At 47.4% G+C, this 24,312-nt stretch overlaps 1 protein-coding gene across 3 annotated transcripts in view; it reads left to right on the top strand.

Moving 5' to 3' along the window:
* Nucleotides 1–8,867, top strand: part of TAMM41 (TAM41 mitochondrial translocator assembly and maintenance homolog) — a 52,862-nt gene extending 43,995 nt beyond the window's left edge. For all 3 annotated transcript variants that reach the window (XM_055557614.1, XM_055557615.1, XM_055557616.1), the window contains exon 8: nucleotides 8,731–8,867. In XM_055557614.1, coding sequence (XP_055413589.1) covers nucleotides 8,731–8,807 — 77 coding nt within the window. In that variant the 3' untranslated portion in view covers nucleotides 8,808–8,867. The remainder of the gene's footprint in view (nucleotides 1–8,730) is intronic.
* Nucleotides 8,868–24,312: the final 15,445 nt, after the last annotated feature.

The following is a 24,312-nucleotide window of genomic DNA, read 5'->3' as shown; positions in this document are numbered from 1 at the left end:
CTCTGAGGTTTCTCAGTGGTATATTTTGATGTGAGTCTGTTTTTATCTGTTATACTGGATACTCCTTGCCCAGTTTGGAAACTCAGAGTATGAGGATATAGGAAAAATGTATTCTTTCTTCCCATCTGTTTTCTCTCTTCTCTTGCTGGAAATCCTTTTACTCAAATATTGGACCTCTGAGACGAGTCCTTTGGGTTTTTTCTTTTTTTTTTTTTGATCTCTTTGTTCTTTTTCTTTGCTTTCTTGACTATAGTTTCCAGCTTTTCTATTGTTGTTTTATTTTTGCTATTTTAATTTCTAGCATCTCTACTTTTTTTTGTTCTCAGAATATTCTTTTTTTTGAAATTTGAAACATCCTGTTCTTGCTTTATGGGCTTAAGCATTTGAACGTATCTTTGGATATTGTCAGATTGCCAAAGTGGGTTACCAGTTAACCTTGACCCTGTGGTAAATGAAAGTTTTTCCCTTTCCCCATCCTTGCTACCACTTTGTGTTGTCAGATGCCAGACTTTTCTCACTCAGTCTCTCTTTATCAGCCATCCACCTAGCGTCCCTCAGGTGCTCACCACGCAGGATACTACAAGGTGAACGCGACACCATCCTGCCTTCAGGGTTTTCACTCTCTAGAAGAGGAGACAGGCACAGACATAGGGGCTCGCAGCGCAGGGGATAAACACACAGAGGGAACCTGCAGAAGGGCGTGATCATCCAGCCTGATTCTCATCCCTGGGTGGAGATTGCCAGGCGACTGCACAATCACGCCTCCTCACGCCTCACCCCAGCAGCCTGGGGACACAGCCAAGCTTCATCCTCCTGAATCTTCGGGAAGGTTCAGCCCGTCAGCAGAGGTTTAGTATCTCAGGTGCCAGATTCACTCAGCTGAAGACTTTCCTGCCACACAGGGGTGCATGGCTTTGTGTTTCCAGTTAAAATATTTAATCTGCTTTCTTGCTGATTTATCCTGGCCAGGCTGAAGTTGAGGTGCTTTCTTTTGTGTGGGTGGCTCAGGCTATCACTCTGTGTTTTGCATGATTGCAGCTCCCTCACTGTGGTCCTCCTTGGGTGAGGCTGGACGCTTTGGCTCTTTATTTATGGCTTCCTATGCTATAAGGAACTACTGGATTTACTCTTTTCTTTTTTTAGTCATGATAATGATGGTGTTATGGGGTTAAACAATCCTTTTCCTTAGGAATACATACTAAGGGACTTCCCTGGTGGTCCAGTGGCTGAGACTCTGTGCTCCCAATGCCAGAGGCCCAGGTTCACTTCTTAGGGAACTAGATCCCACATGTTGCAACTGAAGATTCTGCATGCCACAACTAAGACTCCCGTGCAGCCAAATAAATAAATATTTCTTAAGAAACACATACTAAAAGATTTGCAGATGAAATGACAATGTCTGAGATTTGCTTCAGAAGAAGAATGTTTGGGCTGAGTCCCATTGCTGTCCACCTGAAACTCTCACAACCTTGTTAATCGGCTGTGCTCAACTATAAAATGAAAAGGTGAAAGAAGGAAAGAAGACATGTTGGAAGGAAGTGCATATGGGTGGGGTGGTAACTCAAGATTGGCCATGAGTTGATACGTTGTTGAAGTTGGGTAAAGATACGTGTGAGCATATTATGCTGTCTTGAATTTATCTCGAATAAAAGGTTTTTAAAAAATCCATCCTCATCATCTCTTGACCCTTCAGCCTGAAATGACTCTTGGGTCCTCTTTCTGCCTGTTCTTCCTTGTCGCCAGCAGAGGGCAGTAGGTATCCCCTCTCGGCTCCCGGAGCCCAGATTGCCGCTGGCTGAGTGCTCGGCTGCTCCCCGACAACTCCCCGGGCGCGCGGCTTGCCTGCCTCTGCCTCTGAAGGCGCCTGCTTGGGTTGTGGAAGCCGAGTGACAGGATGTCTGCAGCCTGCACTGGGGCTGCAGGCCCTGTGAGACGTGGTGTGCGTTCCTTCACACCCTCCAGGTTTGCACCCCCGGGCCCTGCTCCTCTGCTTTATGGTGGTGGAGGGCCGCGCTGAAGGCGGCCCAGGCCAGGGGCAGGGGTTTGTGAGCCCCGGAGACTTGGGTTCAAATCCCAGCTTAACTGCTGTGACTTGGGTAAGTTGCCTAATTTTTCTGAGTTTTCATTTCATAGGGACAATTATTCTTGTCTCACTGGGTTGTGAAAACTCTACCTTAGGACATATAAAAGTGTCTAGCACGGCTCCTGGTCTTTCCGCTTTGGTCTCATTACCAAGAAGTTCCCTGACCTCTCTTTAGAACCTGCCCCCTCACACTGTCACATTCAGCTAGCATTCATTCCTTTCCAGGTCCCCAGCCTTGGGCCCTGGCTGGCTGATTTGCTCTTTCCCTGTGCTCTGACCTCACAGCAAGCTGCAGAACCCCAGCCCCTGCGCGCCGCTCTTAGAAGGCCTCTTGCTGTCATCGTCACGGCTGTCATTCCACCCGGCTTTTCTGGGTCCCTCTTCCAGAATGTTCCAGAGTCCTGCCTCTGTGCAGTCTTCAGCCAGCGAACGTGTCACCTGCCGGGCCAGGAGACCCCAGTGTATTTGGCTCGCTTTTCCTCCTTTGTAGCCATTACCACTCCTCCCCTCTGCAAGTAAGAAGGAAGGGTCTCCCTAGCTCGTGAAGAACTTCTGTATTCCTGTACTGTTAAGGTCAAGGAGAGCTAAGCTAAGGTTGCATTCAGAAGACTGGCTTGAAGTTGTGGTTCATGCCTTTGCTCTGTAACCTTGGGATGGTAACCAGCCTTTCTTTCTTCTTTGAAATGGAAAGGATGCTAATAACGCAGCTCGCGGTGTGTTCTGGGATCGCCCAGTATGTCCTTTATAAAGCACTAGTAGGTGCTGTATAGACTCGAGTGAGTCTGGATCTGAGTATCGCTCTCTTCCTAGACAAAGTGGAAGCCAGGCGTCCATGGCAGCAGGGAGGGCACCCTTCCCAGTGGGCTGTGACGGGTGGCGTGGCAGGCGTCCGTGTGGTCTGGCCCTCTGTCTGTTATTAGTTCTCTGAGATTCCCCTACCATCAGATGCCTCCATGCTCCAGGATGAGCACAGAACTCCTTACAAAACCAAACACTTTCTTTCCCTTTAGCCTGGGAGTTGGTTACAGGAGAAGTAACGCTGACTTCTTAGACTGTGCTGTTAGTGGAGGGGCCCGATTCTCATCAGGGTCTCAGGGCAGCAGCTCAGGTGAGTGGACACTGTTGAGCTCCCCGCTCCTGGCCTGCGCCTCCCTTCACCGCAGCAACAGATGGTATTGCAACTCAACCTGCTAACAGAGCTCCAGCTGCTCATGTTTCTAATCTGAGTGGAGGGAGGTGGAACTGTTTGGGCTGGAGTTGGGGGCTTGGAGAGAAATGGGTCTGGGGTTAGTAGATTTGACTGAGAAGCAAGCAGGAGCCAGACAGGGGAAAGCCCTTAAAAATCTAAAAGGGAATCCAGAGTTTCAGTGAGGGTGGAGAGAAGCCCCTGGAGGATCGTCGGAAGACCGCTGCCGCAGGAGACTGGCAAGCAGCTTGGACGGATGTGCCACTGTTGCTTGGGAAAGCGGTCAGCCCGCCGAGGCCAGCCTGGCGAGGAGGCAGGCCTTGACCCAGGGCTGTGGGGAGAGGCAGGGGCAGGCAGGGCTCAGACGGCGCCTAGAGGGGCCCGGCTCCCAGGCTCATGACTCGGGAAGTGGGAGATGGTGATGCCCTTCCTGGAGGTGAGGGAACATGGGAGAGCATGGCAAGTTTAATTTTCGAAATCTCTTGCTTTATTTTCCCCCCCGTCTGATTTTCTGGTCTATCAGAACTAATTTGGTGATCAAATACCTACTTAACCTCTGTAGCTTCAAAAGATTCAGCTTTCACCAAAACAGGTTCAGTCTTGTTCCTAAAGAGACTCCACACGCCTCGAATCTGTCCTCACATTTCCTGAATGTGATGGAAGGGCCACTGACTCTGCTCTCCTTCTCATGTCTTATGACTAGGCATTTTATCCCCATTTTTTGGTACCTCCATATTTCAATAATACGAACTTATTATTTCAATAAAAAGAATAAGAATGAAGGTTCTTCTGGTGATGTATTTATCATTTAAACCTGAACGTTTAAAAAATAAAACCACCTCATAAGAGATTTTTTTTTTTGTAGATGTAGGTGACTGTGTTTGGAAATTAATTGCAAGAATGTTGAGGGCTTATTGATTTTTCTCTCCTGTAGATCTGAAATGCAGAATTATAGGAAGGTGGACTCCTCTCAACCTGGTCTCATCTCTGCCTCACATTGTTTCCCGGAGACATTTGTTTGTAGCTGAACTTGTCAGTTAAGGTCGCGTAGGAAATTCATAGTCTTACACGTGTAGTGATTTTGCTGTAGGTCACATGAAACGGGCTGGAAGTCAACAGAAGGAAAACCTGAGGAGCCATATGTTGGGGTAGATTTCCAGTGGCTTTCAAAACTACATCCTGACTTCGGATCCTAATCCAAGTTTATTATAACCAGCTTTAGGTGAATAAGGAGCTGCCTGATTTAGAGGAGCTGATTGAGGAGACCTGCATTTCTGTCCCCTGGGGAGGGAGCAGAGTCGAGGTGCTTCCAGTTTGGGGCTGTTTCAAGGAGTCCTGCTCGTCATGTCTTGGTGCCTGTCTTTGGGTGAGCAAAGGTGTGCCTTTCTGTTAGCTCTCTTCTTCAGATCAGATCAGTCGCTCAGTCGTGTCCGACTCTTTGTGACCCCATGAATCGCAGCACACCAGGCCTCCCTGTCCATCACCAACTCCCGGAGTTCACTCAGACTCACGTCCATCGAGTCAGTGATGCCATCCAGCCATCTCATCCTCTGTTGTCCCCTTCTCCTCTTGCCCCCAATCCCTCCCAGCATCAGAGTCTTTTCCAATGAGTCAGCTCTTCTCATGAGGTGGCCAAAGTACTGGAGTTTCAGCTTTGGCATCATTCCTTCCAAAGAAATCCCAGGGCTGATCTCCTTCAGAATGGACTGGTTGGATCTCCTTGCAGTCCAAGGGACTCTCAAGAGTCTTCTCCAACACCACAGTTCAAAAGCATCAATTCTTCGGCGCTCAGCCTTCTTCACAGTCCAACTCTCACATCCATACATGACCACAGGAAAACCCATAGCCTTGACTAGACGAACCTTTGTTGGCAAAGTAATGTCTCTGCTTTTGAATATGCTATCTAGGTTGGTCATAACTTTCCTTCCAAGGAGTAAGCGTCTTTTAATTTTATGGCCGCAGTCACCATCTGTAGTGATTTTGGAGCCCAGAAAAATAGTGTGACACTGTTTCCACTGTTTCCCCATCTATTTCCCATGAAGTGGTGGGACCGGATGCCATGATCTTCATTTTCTGAATGTTGAGCTTTAAGCCAACTTTTTCACTCTCCACTTTTACTTTCATCAAGAGGCTTTTGAGTTCCTCTTCACTTTCTGCCATAAGGGTGGTGTCATCTGCATATCTGAGGTGATTGATATTTCTCCCGGCAATCTTGATTCCAGCTTGTGTTTCTTCCAGTCCAGCATTTCTCATGATGTACTGTGCATAGAAGTTAAATAAACAGGGTGACAATATACAGCCTTGACGAACTCCTTTTTCTGTTTGGAACCAGTCTGTTGTTCCATGTCCAGTTCTAACTGTTGCTTCCTGACCTGCATACAAATTTCTCAAGAGGCAGATCAGGTGGTCTGAGATTCCCATCTCTTTCAGAATTTTCCACAGTTTATTCTGATCCACACAATCAAAGGCTTTGGCATAGTCAATAAAGCAGAAATAGATGTTTTTCCGGAACTCTCTTGCTTTTTCCATGATCGGGCGGATGTTGGCAATTTGATCTCTGGTTCCTCTGCCTTTTCTAAAACCAGCTTGAACATCAGGAAGTTCACGGTTCACATATTGCTGAAGCCTGGCTTGGAGAATTTTGAGCATTACTTTACTAGCGTGTGAGATGAGTGCAATTGTGTGGTAGTTGGAGCATTCTTTGGCATTGCCTTTCTTTGGGATTGGAATGAAAACTGACCTTTTCCAGTCCTGTGGCTACTGCTGAGTTTTCCAAATGTGCTGGAATATTGAGTGCAGCAGTTTCACAGCATCATCTTTCAGGATTTGGAATAGCTCATCTGGAATTCCATCACCTCCACTAGCTTTGTTCGTAGTGATGCTTTCTAAGGCTCACTTGACTCTCTTCTTAGGGGTGGAATTGAAAAAATGAAAAGTGCTAGTCGCTCAGTCATGTCTGACTCTTGGCGGCCCCGTGGACTGTAGCCCGCCAGGCTCCTCTATCAACGGGATTCTCCAGGCAAGAATACTGGAGTGGGTTGCTGTTTCCTTTTCCAGAGGGTCTTCCTGACCTAGGGATGGAACCCAGATGTCCTGCATTGCAGGCAGATTCTTCACCACGTGAGCCGCCAGAGGTGGCATTACTGGGTCATAAAGCGTGAGGCTGTCCAGCAGTGGTGGATGCTGGCTGACCAGTGTCCCGGTGGCCCTCCCGGCCGCAGAGTCCTGCTGCAGAGCCCCTGGGACCAGGCTTGGTAGTGTGTCCTGTTGATGCTCGGGCCTCTGGGAGGGGAGTGGACGGGTTGTATAGGAGTTTTCACTTATACTTTCCTGATGACCAGGAAGTCTGGGTGTTTGTTCACACGCTTACATGGATGTCCTCTTCTGTGAAGTGTCTGTTCTGCTTTTGCACATTTTTCTGTTGAGTTGTCTGCCTTTCCTTCTCTGCACTGAGTTCCCTGCATAGTCTGGGTACAGGTCCTTCCCTGGACACGTGGAATGCTAAACTGGCCCACTCTGGGGCCTGTCGTCTCACTGTCTCACTGGTGTCCTTTGATGAGCAGTCCTTAATCTTACTCAGTCCAGTTTTTCGGTTTTGTCCTTTAAGGTTGGCAGCCTTTCATGTCTTCTTTAGGAAATGTTGCCCTTCCAGGTTCATGAAGTTTAGTCCCTCGCTTTGGTTGCAACTGGAATATTAAGGTGAAAAAGATCCCTCACTCTGATCTCTTGGATCTTAACCATCTGCACAATCTGGCTCCCTGGGAGAATCTGACTAAAACTCCAGGGCTAAAAAAACACTAAAACTCGTGTCTGCAGAGACGCGCATACAGAGACACCTCCCTGTGACTTGAGAGAGTTCTCAGACTGGCCTCGAAGCCTGTCTGTGGGCGCCTTGCTGGAGAACCCCCCAGTAGTCCAGCCCTGTCACTTGGCAGACGAAGAAGTCGACCCCCGGAGATGGGGAGTTGCCGTGCCCAGCTGGGACTAGCACCCCATTCTCCTCACTCCCATTGCAGGGCTCTTTCCAGCCATTCCCTGAGAACGTCTCTGGCAGAACCGTCGAAGGGAGAGACTTTGTAATTAAGGGAGGTTTCTCTCCACTAGCAGCAGACAGTGGCTTCCTGGTGGCGCTCGTGGGCGGTGGTCGTTCACCTTAGTTAGGTGTTAGGCTCCCGGGAGTCTGCGCACAAGGCTGGCGAAGCTGAGCTGGGACCCTCGTGTCGACGTCTCCTTGTCCAGCCGTGTCTCAGGTACTGCCTTGAGCCTGTGTGCAGCTGCAGGGCTGTCTTGATCTGCTCTGGTTGGAATTCTAAAACCACCTTACACAATGTGTTTCCTGTCCTGGCACTCGAGTGGGTGAGGTTTACCAGAGCGTTTGCTCCGGGGAGAAAGAGGTGGAGGCGGGGAAAGGGGCTGCGTGTTTCTTGACGAGGCTGGTGTTCTGCAGTTGCCGTTCAGTTCACAAGCGAGGCCAGGGTTTCTAGAAGCGTTCGCTAATGATTTTACTGGTACCCTGCCTTTTTACCTGCCCCTGCCTGCAGTCGCCTTGTAAAAGATCCTGAGTGCACTCGACTGCCCCCAGGTAACATGGCCGGGTGTTTTCTAGAGTGCTCACACCCCAGGGCGCAGAGTCTGGGAAACCGGTCTTGTGACCTCGTCAGCAGTGCCCACGCGGCGTGTCACACCTGCCACGCACACCCCGGTCTGGATCTCAGGGTGAGAAAGACCGTTGGGATCTCTGAGCCATGCCCTGAAATACAGACCGCATGATCTCACTGTCTGCAGATAGGCTCCTGTGAGGGCTGACGGGCAAGAGTGCCCGCGTGGTCGGCCGCAAACCCCAGAGTGCCTTCCTCCCATTTCCTCAGGCACTTGTGACTCCGTAGCTGGGGGCAGACGGCCGATTGAGGTGCATCTGCACCATCACGGCAAGTGTTTGCTGAGCACCTGCCCTGTGCTGGGGCCACACGAGGCGATGGGAACACGGGGGTGAATAGGACAGGGCCCTGTCCTCCGGGAGCTCCAGGGCTGGGCAGAAGGATAGGTGAGCGCCGCACAGTGTGACGAGGGCCGCGCTGGGCGTCAGCACAGGTGCCGTGAGACCAGGAGGAGCAGCGTCTCAATCGCTGGGGAGTCAGGCCTGCAGACCCAGCATCTCCAGGCAGAGGGTGATGGGAACGTGATGCTAAACTCAAAAGCTGCAACACGCGCTTCACTGAAAGGACTCCCTCAGCCCCGAGCTCGGGCACCTTTGCATCTGCATTTCTGCTTCAGCAGATGTCGAAATCAGTCTTTTCTCTCCAGTTGATCAAGGCAGTCCCTGGGGTCTCCTAGACCCCTCAGTCAGCGCCGCTGGGCTCCACTCCAAAGACAAGCCTCCGGTCCCAACGTCGTGGCGCCCCCAGTGAGCATCCACTCAGTGAGCCTTGATGTTCTCACTCTCTCTTCTTTTCTCTTTTAGGTCTGAAGAAATCAGTGGTTTATAGTTCACTCAAACTGCATAAAATGTGGAAAGGATGGGTGAGAAAAACATCCTGACTTTGGCTTGCTTTTATCTATTTTATGTTTAGCTGAATAAAATGGTCCTTTTTGACAGAACAGTGTCTGTTACTTTGACCCGTTGCTTGAATTTGAAGATGTCTCGGTTTGCAGGATGCGACTTCCTTGATTTTGTAAATGTATGTGCCGCGTGTTTATCCATGGGGACCCAGTACATTTGAGGACTTAGCATGAGAAGAGTCTCTGCACATGCAGTGCCTCTGGGCCCTGCTGTCCTGAGAGCTTCAGCCGTGCTCCGTTCAGTCCATGAGGCTCGGAGGCCTGAGAGGTGGTGCGTGCGCTGTGGACCAGCGGCCCCTCATCAGGGCGGGAGGTTTGGCTCTGTCTGCCTCGGCTCCATCTCGCCCACTCAGTTTTCTCCAGTGAGAGTCCCTATCAGCATCTTCCTGGATCCGGGTGTCTTCCATTTCTCCTGATTTTCCACGAGGGTGCGTGGAGGTGACTCGAGTGAGGAGCCTGCCACAGACCGGTGCAGAGCTTTCACCGTGTAACGGGAGTGTTTGGGGAGGAGAAAACAACACAGGACTCATTAGGTCAGAGAACTGGGAAGTCAGAGGCTGGTGGGCGTCAGTGTCGGTTTGAATCAGCACATTAACAGACCAGTTTCCGGCCTCTCCCTGCCCTTTGCCATGTTGACATCACACGAAGGCCAACTCCCGAGCCTCTTAACTCAGACAACTGACAACAGCCTCAAAGGCTGTGTGTGCCCCCGTCCAGGTATGGGGAGACGGTGCGGGGGGTTCCCTTCAGAAGCCCTCTTACAAAAGCAGGAAACTCCAGCAAGCCTCTGTCTGGGCTCCTGGGCCCTAATGGTAACCTTCCGGTCCCTGTGCCTGTAACAAGGGGGAGCCAGGCCGAAGTGGGAGCCTGAGCTCGTGCTGCACTGAAGAGTCCACCTCCCCTCCCGCTCACACAGGAGGAGCACTCGGCCCGGTGGAAGCTGGGAAAGGAGAGGGTACTGGGAGGCAGGGTCTGTCCCCTCATCTCATCATCTGTCCCCTCACCATCTCTTCAGTCCAGACTCTGGTTTCGTCTTTCTCTTCTCAGACTGTCCCCACCTCACGCTGTTTCGATCATCCAGTGCCCTATCGCAGAGACATAAGTTCTTTTGAGAATCAGAACAATAGCTTTCTGCCTTTCTTTTTTTTTTTTTTTACCTTTGGGTTCTGCTCCTTCCAATCCCAAAGAGCTCTCAGGCTTGGGATACGAGCAAGCTGGGTTTGAATTGCTATGCCATTGCCATAGCTGTGTGACTTTGGGCCAGTTATTTAGCGTCTCTGAACAGTTTGGCCATGTCTGAAAAGGGATAAGGTCACCGAGGTGAAGATCCGGCAGGCTGCCTGGTAGCATTCAGTCAGCAACACTCTGTCATCGCTGTGTATTACTGTTTTTGTTACGATTTTCTTCTGCACACCTTTGTTTCTTTGGGTCAGGTTCTTCAAAAAGCTAACGTGATTTCCCGTTGTTTATCGGATAAAATATTTCTCACCGGCCTTGCTCAGATACCACAGTTGGCTCATAAACAGCAGAAGTTGATTGTTCACAGTTCTGGAGCCGGGAAGTCTGAGACCAGGGTGCTGGTATGGGCGGTTTCTAGCGCGAACTTCCTGGTGACAGAGGGCTGTTTGCCCAGCGTCTCCTCTCATGCTGGAGCTGGCAGCAAAGCTCTCAACGTTTCTTCTTATAAAGATGCTAATCCCATTCGTGAGAGCTCCACCCTTGTGATCATATTACCTCCCAAAGGCCCCACCTCTGAAACATCATATCTCCGACTGGGAGAATGTTATGGGGACACAAGCATTCCATCCATGACAAGCCTGTTAAGGACCTGTAAGCTGGCTTTATTTTGACTGTAACTTGTGCCCCCTGTATCTAATAGAGCTTTTTATTAGACCGCGCTTCCCTGGTGGCTCAGCGTTAAAAGAATCCTTCAGCCAATGAAGAGAAACAGGATCTACCCCTGGGTCGGGGAGGCCCCCTGGAGAAGGAAATGGCTACCCAGCCCAGTATTCTTGCCTGGGAAGTCCCATAGACGGAGGAGCCTGGTGGGCCACTGTCCATGGGGTCGCAAAAGAGTTGGATATGACTTAGCGACTAAACAGCAGCAACAAAATGTCCTGAACTAGTTTTCACGGTTGATACTCAGTAGTTAATGTCAGAGTCACTTTCCAGTGGGGATCCCTGATGCCCCAGGAGGGGCAGTGGCGGCCGACAGTCAGGACGTACAGGAGCATGGTGACTGAGACCAACCCAGGCCTGCAGACTGGTCTGGTGCCTCTTCCCACACACCCCATAGCTTTTGTTGTTGATGAGTACTTGAGTCTTTGTGTCCCACTTCCCCAAGACATACTCTTATCTTCTTTTCCTCCATGCATTTTGAAGTATCTAAGTTGGGATTCCTCAAGCAGGTATCTTAGGATGAAAGCTTGAGACTCCCTCTGAGGAAAAAGGAATTCTTTGGCAGGAAGTAGCTCTTCTCATGGAGATGGAAATGGCAACCCACTCCAGTGTTCTTGCGTGGAGAATCCCGGGGACAGAGGAGCCTAATGGGCTACTGTCTATGGGGTCGCACAGAGTCGGACACGACTGAAGCGACTTAGCAGCAGAAGCAGCAGCAGCAGCTCTTCTCATACACCAGAAGACCCAAAAAATAAATGTACTTGAGAGTCAGACTTCCTCCCAGCCGTGTTTTTGGGCAAGTTATTTGAGCCTTTCTGAGCTTCAGTTTGTGTGCTGTGAGGTCGGTACACTCGCTCACACCGCTCTGGCAGGGCTGGCATTGCATTTTAATGAGGAAGCAGGCACAGCACCTAGCATGGCTCTCGGTAGACGATAGTACTTGCTCTCTGCAAGTCGCTGTGCTGTGCAGACGGTGAGTTTGGATAGCTAGGGAAATGCCCACAGGAAGCATCATCAGGGAAAGAAAAACAGTCCTTGGTATATCAAATAGAGGGGATTTAACCAAGGGAATTAGTTATAAAAGGAAGAAGGTAGAAGGGATGACTCCTGGGGATCAGGAAGTGGCTGACATCCCTGGAACAGAATCTCCAAGCTGACCTGTTTCATGTGACCAGAGATGCTGCCTGTGGTGGTTCCAGAATATGTTTGGCAAATTCTGTGGCCACCTTCCCAATCAAGGTGGACTCTTAATTCCCCCTCCATGAATATGGACCGGCCTCAGTGGCCTATCTGCATTTCTAACGGTGCAGCGGACAAGACAGCCTCCCTTACACGATGAGGTCCTGAATCGTGCCACACCGTCCCCCAGCTCTCAGGACACTGGCTCATAGGGGCCAGCTGCTAGGTTGTGAGGAAGCCCAGGCCACCCCACGGAGAGGACGTGTAGCCGCCCCAGTGGACAGCACCAGCCACTAGACAAGTGAGTTGAGTGACCTCAGCCAGGCATGGGACCCCAGTCAACCCCCACTACTCAGGGGGGGAATCACAAAACGATTATTGTTAAAGGCCACTAGGTTGGGAGGGGGTTGCAGCATTAGATAATTGGCCCAGTGTCCCTGCCACTGGGGGAGCTGCCAAAACGGTGCCACCACTGCCCAGATGCCACAGGGGACCAGACATCACAGCTACTGCTGTTGGAGGCAAAGCCAGAACCCTCCTCACCCTCTGACCTCCCTCCACCGTCCCCAACTGGCAAAACCTGATAGAAAGTCACCGGGTCAGAAAGCCTGCGAAAGGTAGCTACAGTCTAGAGTGGAGTGCAAAGCCACATTCATCTTGTGGCTGAAGCCCACAAGATAAAATCTGCCAGGTCCGCTCTGGTGACAGGGCATCCACGTGTACCCTTTAACCCATATGTGACCTTCCAGCAGCAGCACCTCTAGCTCCCCGCAGCAGCAGGTATAGAAGAAAATGTGCTTGCTTTCTGGCAGAAAAGAGCTTTATATCCATCTCTTGTTTTGCTGTTCATTCACTAAGTCGTGTCCGACTCTGTGTGACCCCATGGACTGTCAGCACGCCATCTCCGGATGATGATAATTCCTCTTGTAATCACAGTCTCACCTGACTACCATGTAACCTAGAAACTAACCTGTGAAGTTTCCTACCACTTCTTATAGAAAATCGTAGGGGAGAGTGAAAGGGGTGAAAAATACATACATGCCTGTCAGTGATTGAGTGAGTGGGTGTGTGAGTCTGTGTGTCTGCGAGTGTGTGTACATACAAGTTATCAAGCAAGGAAGGAAGGACACCCGCCTCATTTTTCTGAACCGGTAGACACATCCAGCATCTCGCATCACTCGTTCCATGTTTCTGCTGTCCTGAGCCGGCGCTTCAGCTGGTCAGAGCTCCTTACCTGCTGGGGTGAACCAGGTCTTCATTCCTGCGGGACCCGCCTTAGTGGACCTGTCTTCACTGGGTTGCTCTAGTCTGTTATTAACTTTCACTATTGAACCCCACTCCAGTACTGTTGCCCGGAAAATCCCATGGATGGAGGAGCCTGGTAGGCTGCAGTCCATGGGGTCCCTAAGAGTCAGACACGACTGAGCGACTTCACTTTCACTTTCCACTTTCATGCATTGGAGAAGGAAATGGCAACCCACTCCAGTGTTCTTGCCTAGAGAATCCTATGGACGGAGAAGCCTAGTAGGCTGCAGTCCATGGGGTCGCACAGAGTTGGACACGACTGAAGCGACTTAGCAGCAGCATTGAATACTGTTCCAGGCTTTACGTGTTGAGTAGTGAGACTCTGATGGTGCTTACTGTGCTAAGGAATGTGTCCTGTATTAGCGCATCTCACCCTCACAGTAGCTATAGAAGGTAGGTACTATTACTGTCGTGCAAATGAGGAAACTGGGGCTCAGAGAGGTTAAGTAACGTGCCCAAAGTCACACAGCTAGTTTAGTGGTAGAGCCCAGACGCGCCCCTCCCCCCACATGGTTTGAGTGGTCTGAACCAAGTCTCAGTGTCTGTAACCACTGTTCATCCACAGCTCGGGACATGGAACATACACAGACAACGGTAACTAGAATTGTTGATGTTGCTTCCATTTGACTGATACTTGGAGAAACTTTGACTCACTGCCCTGTGAAAATGACCAGGCGACTAAAAAAAGCCTCAGTAAAGAAATCTCCCTGGTTCCTGGCCAGAATTCCTTAGACCAGTGTTTGAGAATTCACAACTGTCTAAGGCAAAGGCTGATTCCCTATGGTTGAGTCATGGCTTCCAGTCATAACATCTCTCTGTATCAGCTGGGTGACCTCGGAAAAAGCTTTGGTGTCGGTGACTAAAGACTCAATGAGCAGATCGCAGGTCAGCTCTGCCCCAGACCAGCCGGGAGATGTTGGGCCTGCCTGAGGGAGGCGTTGGCTGAGTTCCCTTACGTGGCTCCAGGATGAGCAGTCTTCAGGAGATGGGACCAGAGGAAAATGGCAAGAAAACAAATACAAGACGGTGCAGTGCTGGAGGGCAATGTATTGCCCAGGAGCAGGTGTCCACGTGATCCCCAGGTGAGCGTCAGAAGAGCCTGGCCCCGAGACAGGCCTTTTGTAATCTGTCACGTGAGCAGAACTTGCTGGAAGTCAAGAGGTAGTCCTGTCGGTACAAGACGTCTACATGGCCACTGTCCTGAATTGCGGCTCCAGCTGAATCATGGGTTCCTACTCGTTTGGGGGTCTGCATGGTCCTGTGTCTCCCCCGGCCCCAAGCCTTGCCCTCCAGTCCCCTTAACCTCCAACCACCACCAGTGAACAGTGAGAAGCAGGAGTGTGAATTTGATCAGACATGCCGTATCCCGACTAAGGGAAGATGCTTGTCCACCCAGGCACTCTGTCTGGTCCTGATCAAAAAGCCCCCAAGCTCATCTAACCTACAGAAATGCCCACCACCAACCTGTGCTGAGGAGCAGACACGTCAAGTGTCACAGACACTGGCGAGCGTCTGTGTAGGTCCTTTAGTGGAGGATGGAATGGAACAGGGCAAGTGACCCAGCATTTACTGAAGGCCTGTGGACGCCAGAGGTCATCCATAAACCCCTGCTTTTAATCCTCACCCTGCTTCTGCAGCATCAATATGATCCCTGGGTTGTTTTTTTTTTGATAACCGAGGAAACTCAGGATTAAAGAGGCTCCATAGCAGGTCCCCCACCCGACAACTGGTACACAGCAAGGCTGGGGTTTCAATTCTGGTCTGTGCAACTCAACAGTCCACCCGCTGTCCAGTATCACACCCTACTCTGACCCTTGCCTGTAAGAGGTGGATAATTCCACGTTCACCCAGATGAGCCCTCCTGTGGTCATTTTCAGTCATGACTAGTCATGGGCCTAAAGTCTGCTGGTGTGGTTTCTTCTGCACCATTTCTGTTTCTTGTGACATCAAGTGAAATGATAAAAACATTCCTTCTCAGAATGAGCCCCTTCTGCAGAGATGATTCAGGAAACGTCAGTCTCCCTGGGAAACCCAGACACCGTTTACCCTCCTTCACTCTCCAGGTGGGATGAGGAGATCACAGACAGGGTATGACTTCCTGGGTCACGTGTATTTGTTGACAGCCTAGACTAAAGCCTGCAGCTTTTTTTTTTTTTTTTTAACTGAAGTATAGTTATAATGGTGTAAACACAATTTTCAGTGTTTTGTTAGTTTCAGGTGTACGGCAAAATGAATCAGTTACACACATATCTACTACTTTTTTCGATTCTTTGCCCATATAGGCCATTGCAGTCTTGAGTTCCCTGTGCTATACAGTAGGTCTTTATTATCTCTTTTATATATAGTAGTGTGCATATTTCAATCCCAATCTCCCAGTTTATAAAGCCTGCAGCTTTTACATCCTGCTTAATCCTCCTTTTATTAATAATACTCCAGCCTGTTATCCTGCCCATCCAGCAGGTTCATTGTGACAGTGTCTAGGGTTTCAGTAGCGCTCATATTCTTTACAAAAATTACAGGACACCCCACCAAAATAAAACTTCTAGCTCTTAACTTGAGTTTCATTATCCTTAATCCCTTCTTATGTGACTGACCTACTAAGACAACGGGCTACAGGTAACAGAAAGTCCCTGAGAGTCCAGGTTCCCATGGGTTGTGTGGAAGTGCATCAGGGCTGTAGTATGTGAACAAGCAGGAAAAGGCTAAAGGCTCTCAGGGGAATGAAACTCAACTGGTATGAATTCAATGTTACTTAGCGAGATGGCTTTGTGGGGGAGATAGGACCCTGCCCTCTGTGAGGTTAGCAAGTAGGAAGGACAGAGTTCTTCCCTATATCATAATACAAAATGAGGAAGGACCATGGATTTAGTACTGAAATATTTAATAAATGCTTCAGTTCAGTTCAGTCGCTCAGTTGTGTCTGACTCTTTGCGACCCCATGAATTGCAGCACGCCAGGCCTCCCTGTCCATCATCAACTCCTGGAGTTCACTCAAACTCATGTCCATCAAGTTGGTGATGCCACCCAGCCATCTCATCCTCTGTCGTCCCCTTCTCCTCTTGCCCCCAATCCCTCCCAGCATCAGGGTCTTTTCCAATGAGTCAACTCTTCGCATGAGGTGGCCAAAGTATTGGAGTTTCAGCTTTAGCATCAGTCCTTCCAAAGAACACCCAGGACTGGTCTGCTTTAGGATGGACTGGCTGGACCTCCTTGCCGTCCAAGGGCCTCTGCTTACTGCAGGGCAATAATACAGCTGACTGTGGCTCAGATCACAAGCTCCTTAATGCAAAATTCAGACTTGAAAAAAGTGGGGCAAACCACTAGACCATTCAGGAATGATCTGAATTAAATCCCTTGGATTATACAGTAGAAGTGACAAATAGATTCAAGGAATTAGATTTGATAGAGTGCCTGAAGAACTATGATCAGAGGTTCATGACATTGTACAGGAGGTAGTGATGAAGACCATCCCCAAGAAAAAGAAATGCAAAAAGGCAAAATGGTTGTCTGAGGAGGCCTTATAAGTAGCTGAGAAGAGAGGTGAAAGGCAAAGGAGAAGAGGAAAGATATACCCACCTGAATGCAAGGTTCCAAAGAATAGCAAGGAGCGATTGCTATTTGATCAATGCAAAGAAATAGAGGAAAACAATAGAATGGGAAAGACTAGAGATCTCTTCAAGAAAATGAGAGATACCAATGAAACATTTCATGCAAAGATGGGCTTCATAAAGGACAGAAATGGTATGGACTTAACAGAAGCAGAAGATATTAAGAAGAGATGGGAAGAATACACAGACAAACTATATAAAAAAGATCTTCATGACCCAGATAACCACGATGGTGTGATCACTCACCTAGAGCCAGACACCCTGGAATCTGAAGTGAGGTAGGTCTTAGGAAGCATCACTACAAACAAAGCTAGTGGAGGTGATGGAATTCCAGTCGAGCTATTTCAAATCCTAAAAGATGATGCTGTTAAAAGTAGTGCATTCAATATGACAGCAAATTTGGAAAAATGGCAGCAGTGGCCACAGAACTGGAAAAGGTCAGTTTTCATTCCAATCCCAAAGAAAAGCAATGCCAAAGAATGTTCAAACTACCACAAAATTGTACTTATCTCACATGGTAGGAAAGTATTGTTGAAAATTCTCCAAGTGAGGCTTCAACAGTATATGAATCGAGAACTTCAGATGTTCAAGCTGGATTTAGAAAAGGCAGAGGAACCCGAGATTAAATTGCCATCATCTGCTGGATCATAGAAAAAGCAAGCGAATTCCAGGAAATCATCTACTTCTGTTTTATTGACTACGCCAAAGCCTTTGACTGTGTGGATCACAAAAACTGTGGAAATTTCTTAAAGATATGGGAACACCAGACCACCTTACCTGTCGCCTGAGAAATCTGTATGCAGGTCAAGAAACAACCAGACATGGAACAACTGACAGATTTCCAAATCGGGAAAGGAGTACGTTGAGGCTGTATATTGTCACCCTGCTTATTTAACTTATATGCAGAGTGAAAGTGAAAATGAAGTCTCAGTCTTGTCTGATTCTTTGCGATCCCATGGACTGTAGCCTACCAGGCTCCTCCGTCCATGGGATTCTCCAGGCAAGAATAGTATGCAGAGTACATCATGAGAAATGCCTGGCTGGGTGAAGCACAAGCTGGAATCAAGATTGGCTGGGAGAAATACCAATAACCTCAGATATGCAGATGACACTACCCTTATGGTAGAAAGTGAAGAGGAACTAAAGAGCCCCTTGATGAAAGTGAAAGAGGAGAATGAAAAAGCTGGCTTAAAACTCAACATTCAAAAAAAGATTATGGCATCTGGTTGCATCACTTCATGGCAAATAGATGGCGAAAAAATGGAAACAGTGACAGATTTTATTTTGGGGGGCTCCAAAATCACTGCAGATGGTGACTGCAGCCATGAAATTAAAAGACTTGCTCCTTGGAAGAAAAGCTATGACCAGCCTAGACTGCATATTAAAAAGCAGAAACATTGCTTTGCTGACAAAGGTCCATCTAGTCAATGCTATGGTTTTTCCAGTAGTCATGTATGAATGTAAGAGTTGAACCATAAAGAAAGCTGAGTGCCAAAGAATTGATGCTTTTGAACTGTGGTGTTAGAGAAGACTCTTGAGAGTCCCTTGGACTGCAAGGAGATGAAACCAGTAAATCCTAAAGGAAGTCAACACTGAATATTCACTGGAAGAACTGATGCTGAAGCTGAGGCTCCAATACTTTGGCCACCTGATGCGAAGAGCTGACTCATTCGAACAGACCCTGATGCTGGGAAAGATTGAAGACAGGAGGAGGAGGGGACAACAGAGGGTAAGATGGTTGGATGGCATCAATGATTCAATGGACATGAGTTTGAGCAAGCTCTGGGAGTTGGTGATAAATGGGGAAGCCTGGAATGCTGCGGTCCATGGGGTTGCAAAGAGTAAGCGACTGAATTGAACTGACAGGACAATAAGGCATTGTCCCAACTCTTGGGATCTTCCAATGCAGAGTAGTCAGGTCAATAAATTGGGAATTACATTTGTCTGATAAATGCTAAGTTATAGGAGTAACTATAGGCTGCTCTGAAGATACATGAAAGTAAAGGCGTGTTTTTGTTGAGTGCTCACAGTGTGTCAGGTGCTGTTCTCAGCACTCTGCATTTATTCATTTAATCCTTCCCACAGCCTTATATAATAGAGACTCTTATTATCCCCTATTTTATGCCTGTGGACATGGAGGCCCAGGGAAGTGATGCCTCACTCTGTTTCACAGCTTGCAGATCATAGCCAGGGTTCAAAACTGGTTTGTCAGGTTCCAGAACCCTCCCTGTTAACCTCTTAGCCAAACCATCTCCCCATCACTTAGCGATCACCTCGTCTGAAGGAGGCAGCAAGTGATATCCAGCCTGTTACTTTAAGAACAAGTATGAGTTAACCAGAAGAGGAGGAACAGTATCCCACACATGGGGATAAAAGCCCTGAGTGAAGTCACCACCATGCCTTTGGGGAACTAAAGTTAGCTCAAGAGCAGTAAAGTGCCAGGCAGATTCCGTGCAAAAGTAAGACTGGACAGAGAACTGAAGCCACATATTGAAGGGTCTTATAAGGCCCTTTAGTGTATTAATCAGTATCCCCAGAGCAATGAGGTCTTCCCCGGTGGCGCTAGCGGTAAAGAACCTGCCAATGCAGGAGAAGGACGCAGGTTCAATCCCTGTACTGGGAAGATCCCCTGGAGGAGGGCATAGCTATCCATCTAGTATTCTTGCCTGGAGAATCCCATGGACAGAGGAGCCTGGAGGGCTACAGTCCACAGGGTCATAAAGAGTCAGACACAACTGAAGCGACTTAGTACGTGCACACACACACCAGAGCAATGGAGAGCCAGCAGGGATTTTTGAGCTGGAGAATAGAAGGCTGGGTTTACATTTTTTGAAAATGATTATGGCATCAACATGGAGAGTGGATTAGAAGGGACAGGACTCTGATCATCCAGTGGGGAGGCAGTGGTGGTCTGGGGCACAGTCACCAAGAGTGGACCCAGAGGGACAAGTTCAACTGATGTTTAGGGAGTAGACTCAGTACAACGTGTTGGTTGAATATGGAGAAGGTGGTGTCCAAGTTCTGACTGGGGCAACCAGGAGAATGGGGTGCTGGTTGCCAAGTCGGGGGTTCAGAAAGAGGGACAGATTTGGGGCTGCCATGAAGCTGGTGATAAATTCAGGTCTGGGCATGCTGTGTTTGGGAGGAAAACCAGGAGAACAAGGCAGCAAATCATGCAGAGGATGATGAAGTGTTAAACGTATCCCCGTTCATCTGAATGATCAGTGTTTCCTCCTTGCAGTGTCTGCCCCCGTAGACATCACACTTTGGTCTTATGACTTGTTTTGGCCAATGAAGTGAGAATGGAAGACACACATGTGACTTCTGAACGGAAACTTAAGGAGTTTCCGTCTCACTTCCCCCGCCACAGCTCTGGCAGTGTTTCAGGGAGAGGCAGCACCATCAGCCTGGGTCCCAGAGTGAAGAAGTTGTAGAGCAGAGTCATAGCTGACACACGGTGTACTCTCAGCATGAGTAGAAGCAAACATTGGTGGTTGTAGCCTCTGAGACTTGGGAATTCGCAATATATTCCACTTGTTACTGGAATATAACCTAGCCTATCCTGACTGATAAAGGGGGAAAGGCCACATTCAACTGGGAGGGTCAACAAAGATTAAAGAACCTGAATCCTTACCTCACATCATAGCAAACCTAAGATGAATCAAAGCCTGAAGATAATAGCTAGAACCATACAACTCTTAGAAGAAAACATGAGTAAATCCTTATACTCTTGGATTAAATCAATCCTTTCTTAGACATGACACCAAAAGCACAAGCAAGAAAAGAAAAAAAAATTACTAGACATCATCAAAATTTAAAACTTCTCTGCTTCAAAGGACACCATCAGGAAACTGAAAAGACAACCCACAGAATGGGAGGAAATATTTGCGAATCATATATTGGAGAAGACCCTTATATCCAAGATATATAAAGAAGTATCTAAATAATGAGAAGACAACCATATTTTAAAATAGGGACTTCGCTGGTGGTCCAGTGGTTAAGAATACACCTGATAACGCAAAAGACACATTTGGTCCCTGATCCGGGAACTGGGATCCCACATGCCACAAAAGAGCTAAGCTTGCACGGAGCCCCACATGACTCAACGAGGATCCCACACACTGCAAATAAGACCTGACACAGCCAAATAAATACATTTTAAAATAAAATGAATGGGAAAAGGATCTGAATACATATTTCTCCAAAGAAGATAAACAGCCAACAAGCACATAAGAAATGCTCAACATCATTAGTCATCAGGAAAAGGCATATCAAACCACAATGAGATACCATTTTATACCCTCTAAGGGAGGAAATGGCAACCCATCCAGTATCCTTGCCTGGAAAATCCCATGGACGGGGGAGCCTGGTGGGCTGCCGTCTATGGGGTCGCACAGAGTCGGACACGACGGAAGCGACTTAGCAGCAGCAGCATGTAATTTATACTTATAAATTTATATAATTTTATATTAATATATAGGAGAAGGTGATGGCACCCCACTCCAGTACTCTTGCCTGGAAAATCCCATGGATGGAGGAGCCTGGTAGGCTGCAGTCCATAGGGTCGCTAAGAGTCAGACACGACTGAGCGACTTCACTTTCACTTTTCACTTTCATGCATCGGAGGAGGAAGTGGCAACCCACTCCAGTGTTCTTGCCTGGAGAATCCCAGGGACGGGGGAGCCTGGTGGGCTTCTGTCTATGGGGTTGCACACATTTGGACACGACTGAAGCAACTTAGCAGACTTAGCAGTAGCATATTAATATATATTTACATAAAATTATATAAAAATTTATATATTTATATAAAATTATATATTTTATAGTATATTTAGTTATATATTATTTATATTATATAGTATTTATGTATGATTTTTATATTTATAATATATTCTTTATAAATATATAATATATATTATATATAATATATATTAAATATAATGTATAAATATATATATGTGTGTATTATGTATATATAATATAAAATATATTAATATATAATATATATAATTATATAGTATATATAATAGAATTATATTTTAATATATTATATATTTATATATAATAATTATATAATATATATTATAGTATATAATGTATATGCTGCTGCTGCTGCTGCTAGGTTGTTTCAGTCGTGTCCGACTCTGTGCGACCCCATAGACGGCAGCCCAGCAGGCTCCCCCATCCCTGGGATTCTCCAGGCAAGAACACTGGAGTAGGTTGCCATTTCCTTCTCCAATGCATGAAAGTGAAAAGTGAAAGTGAAGTCTCTTAGTCGTATCCAACTCCTAGCGACCCCATGGACTGCAACCCACCAGGCCCCTCCGTCTATGGGATTTTCCAGGCAAGAGTACTGGAGTGGATTGCCATTGCCTTCTCTGATATAATGTATATAATATATAATAATAATTGTAATTTATATATTATATGTAATATAATATATAACATAATATTATAATATATAACATGTTATATATTGTATTATATAATATATAATTTATAAATATCAGATCAGATCAGATCAGTCACTCAGTCATGTCCGACTCTTTGCGAGCCCATGAATCGCAGCACGCCAGGCCTCCCTGTCCATCACCAACTCCTGGAGTTCGCTCAGACTCATGTCCATTGACTCATGTCCATTGACTCAGCGATGCCATCCAGCCATCTCATCCTCTGTCGTCCCCTTCTCCTCCTGCCCCCAATCCCTCCCAGCATCAGAGTCTTTTCCAATGAGTCAACTCTTTGCATGAGGTAGCCAAAGTACTGGAGTTTCAGCTTTGGCATCATTCCTTCCAAAGAAATCCCAGGGCTGATCTCCTTCAGAATGGACTGGTTGGATCTCCTTGCAGTCCAAGGGACTCTCAAGAGTCTTCTCCAACACCACAGCTCAAAAGCATCAATTCTTCGGCGCTCAGCCTTCTTCACAGTCCAACTCTCACATCCATACATGACCACAGGAAAAACCATAGCCTTGACTAGACGAATCTTTGTTGGCAAAGTAATGTCTCTGCTTTTGAATATGCTATCTAGGTTGGTCATAACTTTCCTTCCAAGGAGTAAGCGTCTTTTAATTTCATGGCTGCAGTCACCATCTGTAGTGATTTTGGAGCCCAGAAAAATAAAGTCTGACTCTGTTTCCACCGTTTCCCCATCTATTTCCCATGAAGTGGTGGGACTGGATGCCATGATCTTCATTTTCTGAATGTTGAGCTTTAAGCCAACTTTTTCACTCTCCACTTTCACTTTCATCAAGAGGCTTTTGGGTTCCTCTTCACTTTCTGCCATAAGGGTGGTGTCATCTGCATATCTGAGGTGATTGATATTTCTCCCGGCAATCTTGATTCCAGCTTGTGTTTCTTCCAGTCCCACGTTTCTCATGATGTACTGTGCATAGAAGTTAAATAAACAGGGTGACAATATACAGCCTTGATGAACTCCTTTTCCTGTTTGGAACCAGTCTGTTGTTCCATGTCCAGTTCTAACTGTTGCTTCCTAACCTGCATACAAATTTCTCAAGAGGCAGATCAGGTGGTCTGGTATTCCCATCTCTTTCAGAATTTTCCACAGTTTATTCTGATCCACACAGTCAAAGGCTTTGGCATAGTCGATAAAGCAGAAATAGATGTTTTTCCGGAACTCTCTTGCTTTTTCCATGATCCAGCGGATGTTGGCAATTTGATCTCTGGTTCCTCTGCCTTTTCTAAAACCAGCTTGAACATCAGGAAGTTCACGGTTCACATTGCTGAAGCCTGGCTTGGAGAATTTTGAGCATTACTTTACTAGCGTGTGAGATGAGTACAATTGTGTGGTAGTTTGAGCATTCTTTGGCATTGCCTTTCTTTGGGATTGGAATGAAAACTGACCTTTCCCAGTCCTGTGGCCACTGCTGAGTTTTCCAAATGTGCTGGCATATTGAGTGCAGCACTTTCACAGCATCATCTTTCAGGATTTGGAATAGTTCAACTGGAATTCCATCACCTCCACTAGCTTTGTTCGTAGTGATGCTTTCTAAGGCCCACTTGACTTCACATTCCAGGATGTCTGGCTCTAGGTCAGTGATCACACCATCGTGATTATCTGGGTCGTGAAGATCTTTTTTGTACAGTTCTTCTGTGTATTCTTGCCATCTCTTCTTAATATCTTCTGCTTCTGTTAGGTCCATACCATTTCTGTCCTTAATCGAGCCCATCTTTGCATGAAATGTTCCTTTCGTGTCTCTGATTTTCTTGAAGAGATCCCTAGTCTTTCCCATTCGGTTGTTTTCCTCTATTTCTTTGCATTGATCGCTGAATAAGGCTTTCTTATGTCTTCTTGCTATTCTTTGGAAGTCTGCATTCAGATGTTTATATCTTTCCTTTTCTCCTTTGCTTTTCGCTTCTCTTCTTTTCACAGCTATTTTTAAGGCCTCCTCAGACAGCCATTTTGCTTTTTTGTATTTCTTTTCTATGGGAATGGTCTTGATCTCTGTCTCCTGTACAATGTCACGAACCTCA

The sequence above is a fragment of the Bubalus kerabau genome, chromosome 20 (assembly GCF_029407905.1).
Source record: "Bubalus kerabau isolate K-KA32 ecotype Philippines breed swamp buffalo chromosome 20, PCC_UOA_SB_1v2, whole genome shotgun sequence".
NCBI lineage: Eukaryota > Metazoa > Chordata > Mammalia > Artiodactyla > Bovidae > Bubalus > Bubalus kerabau.
This window is presented reverse-complemented; position numbering and strand designations above follow the sequence as displayed.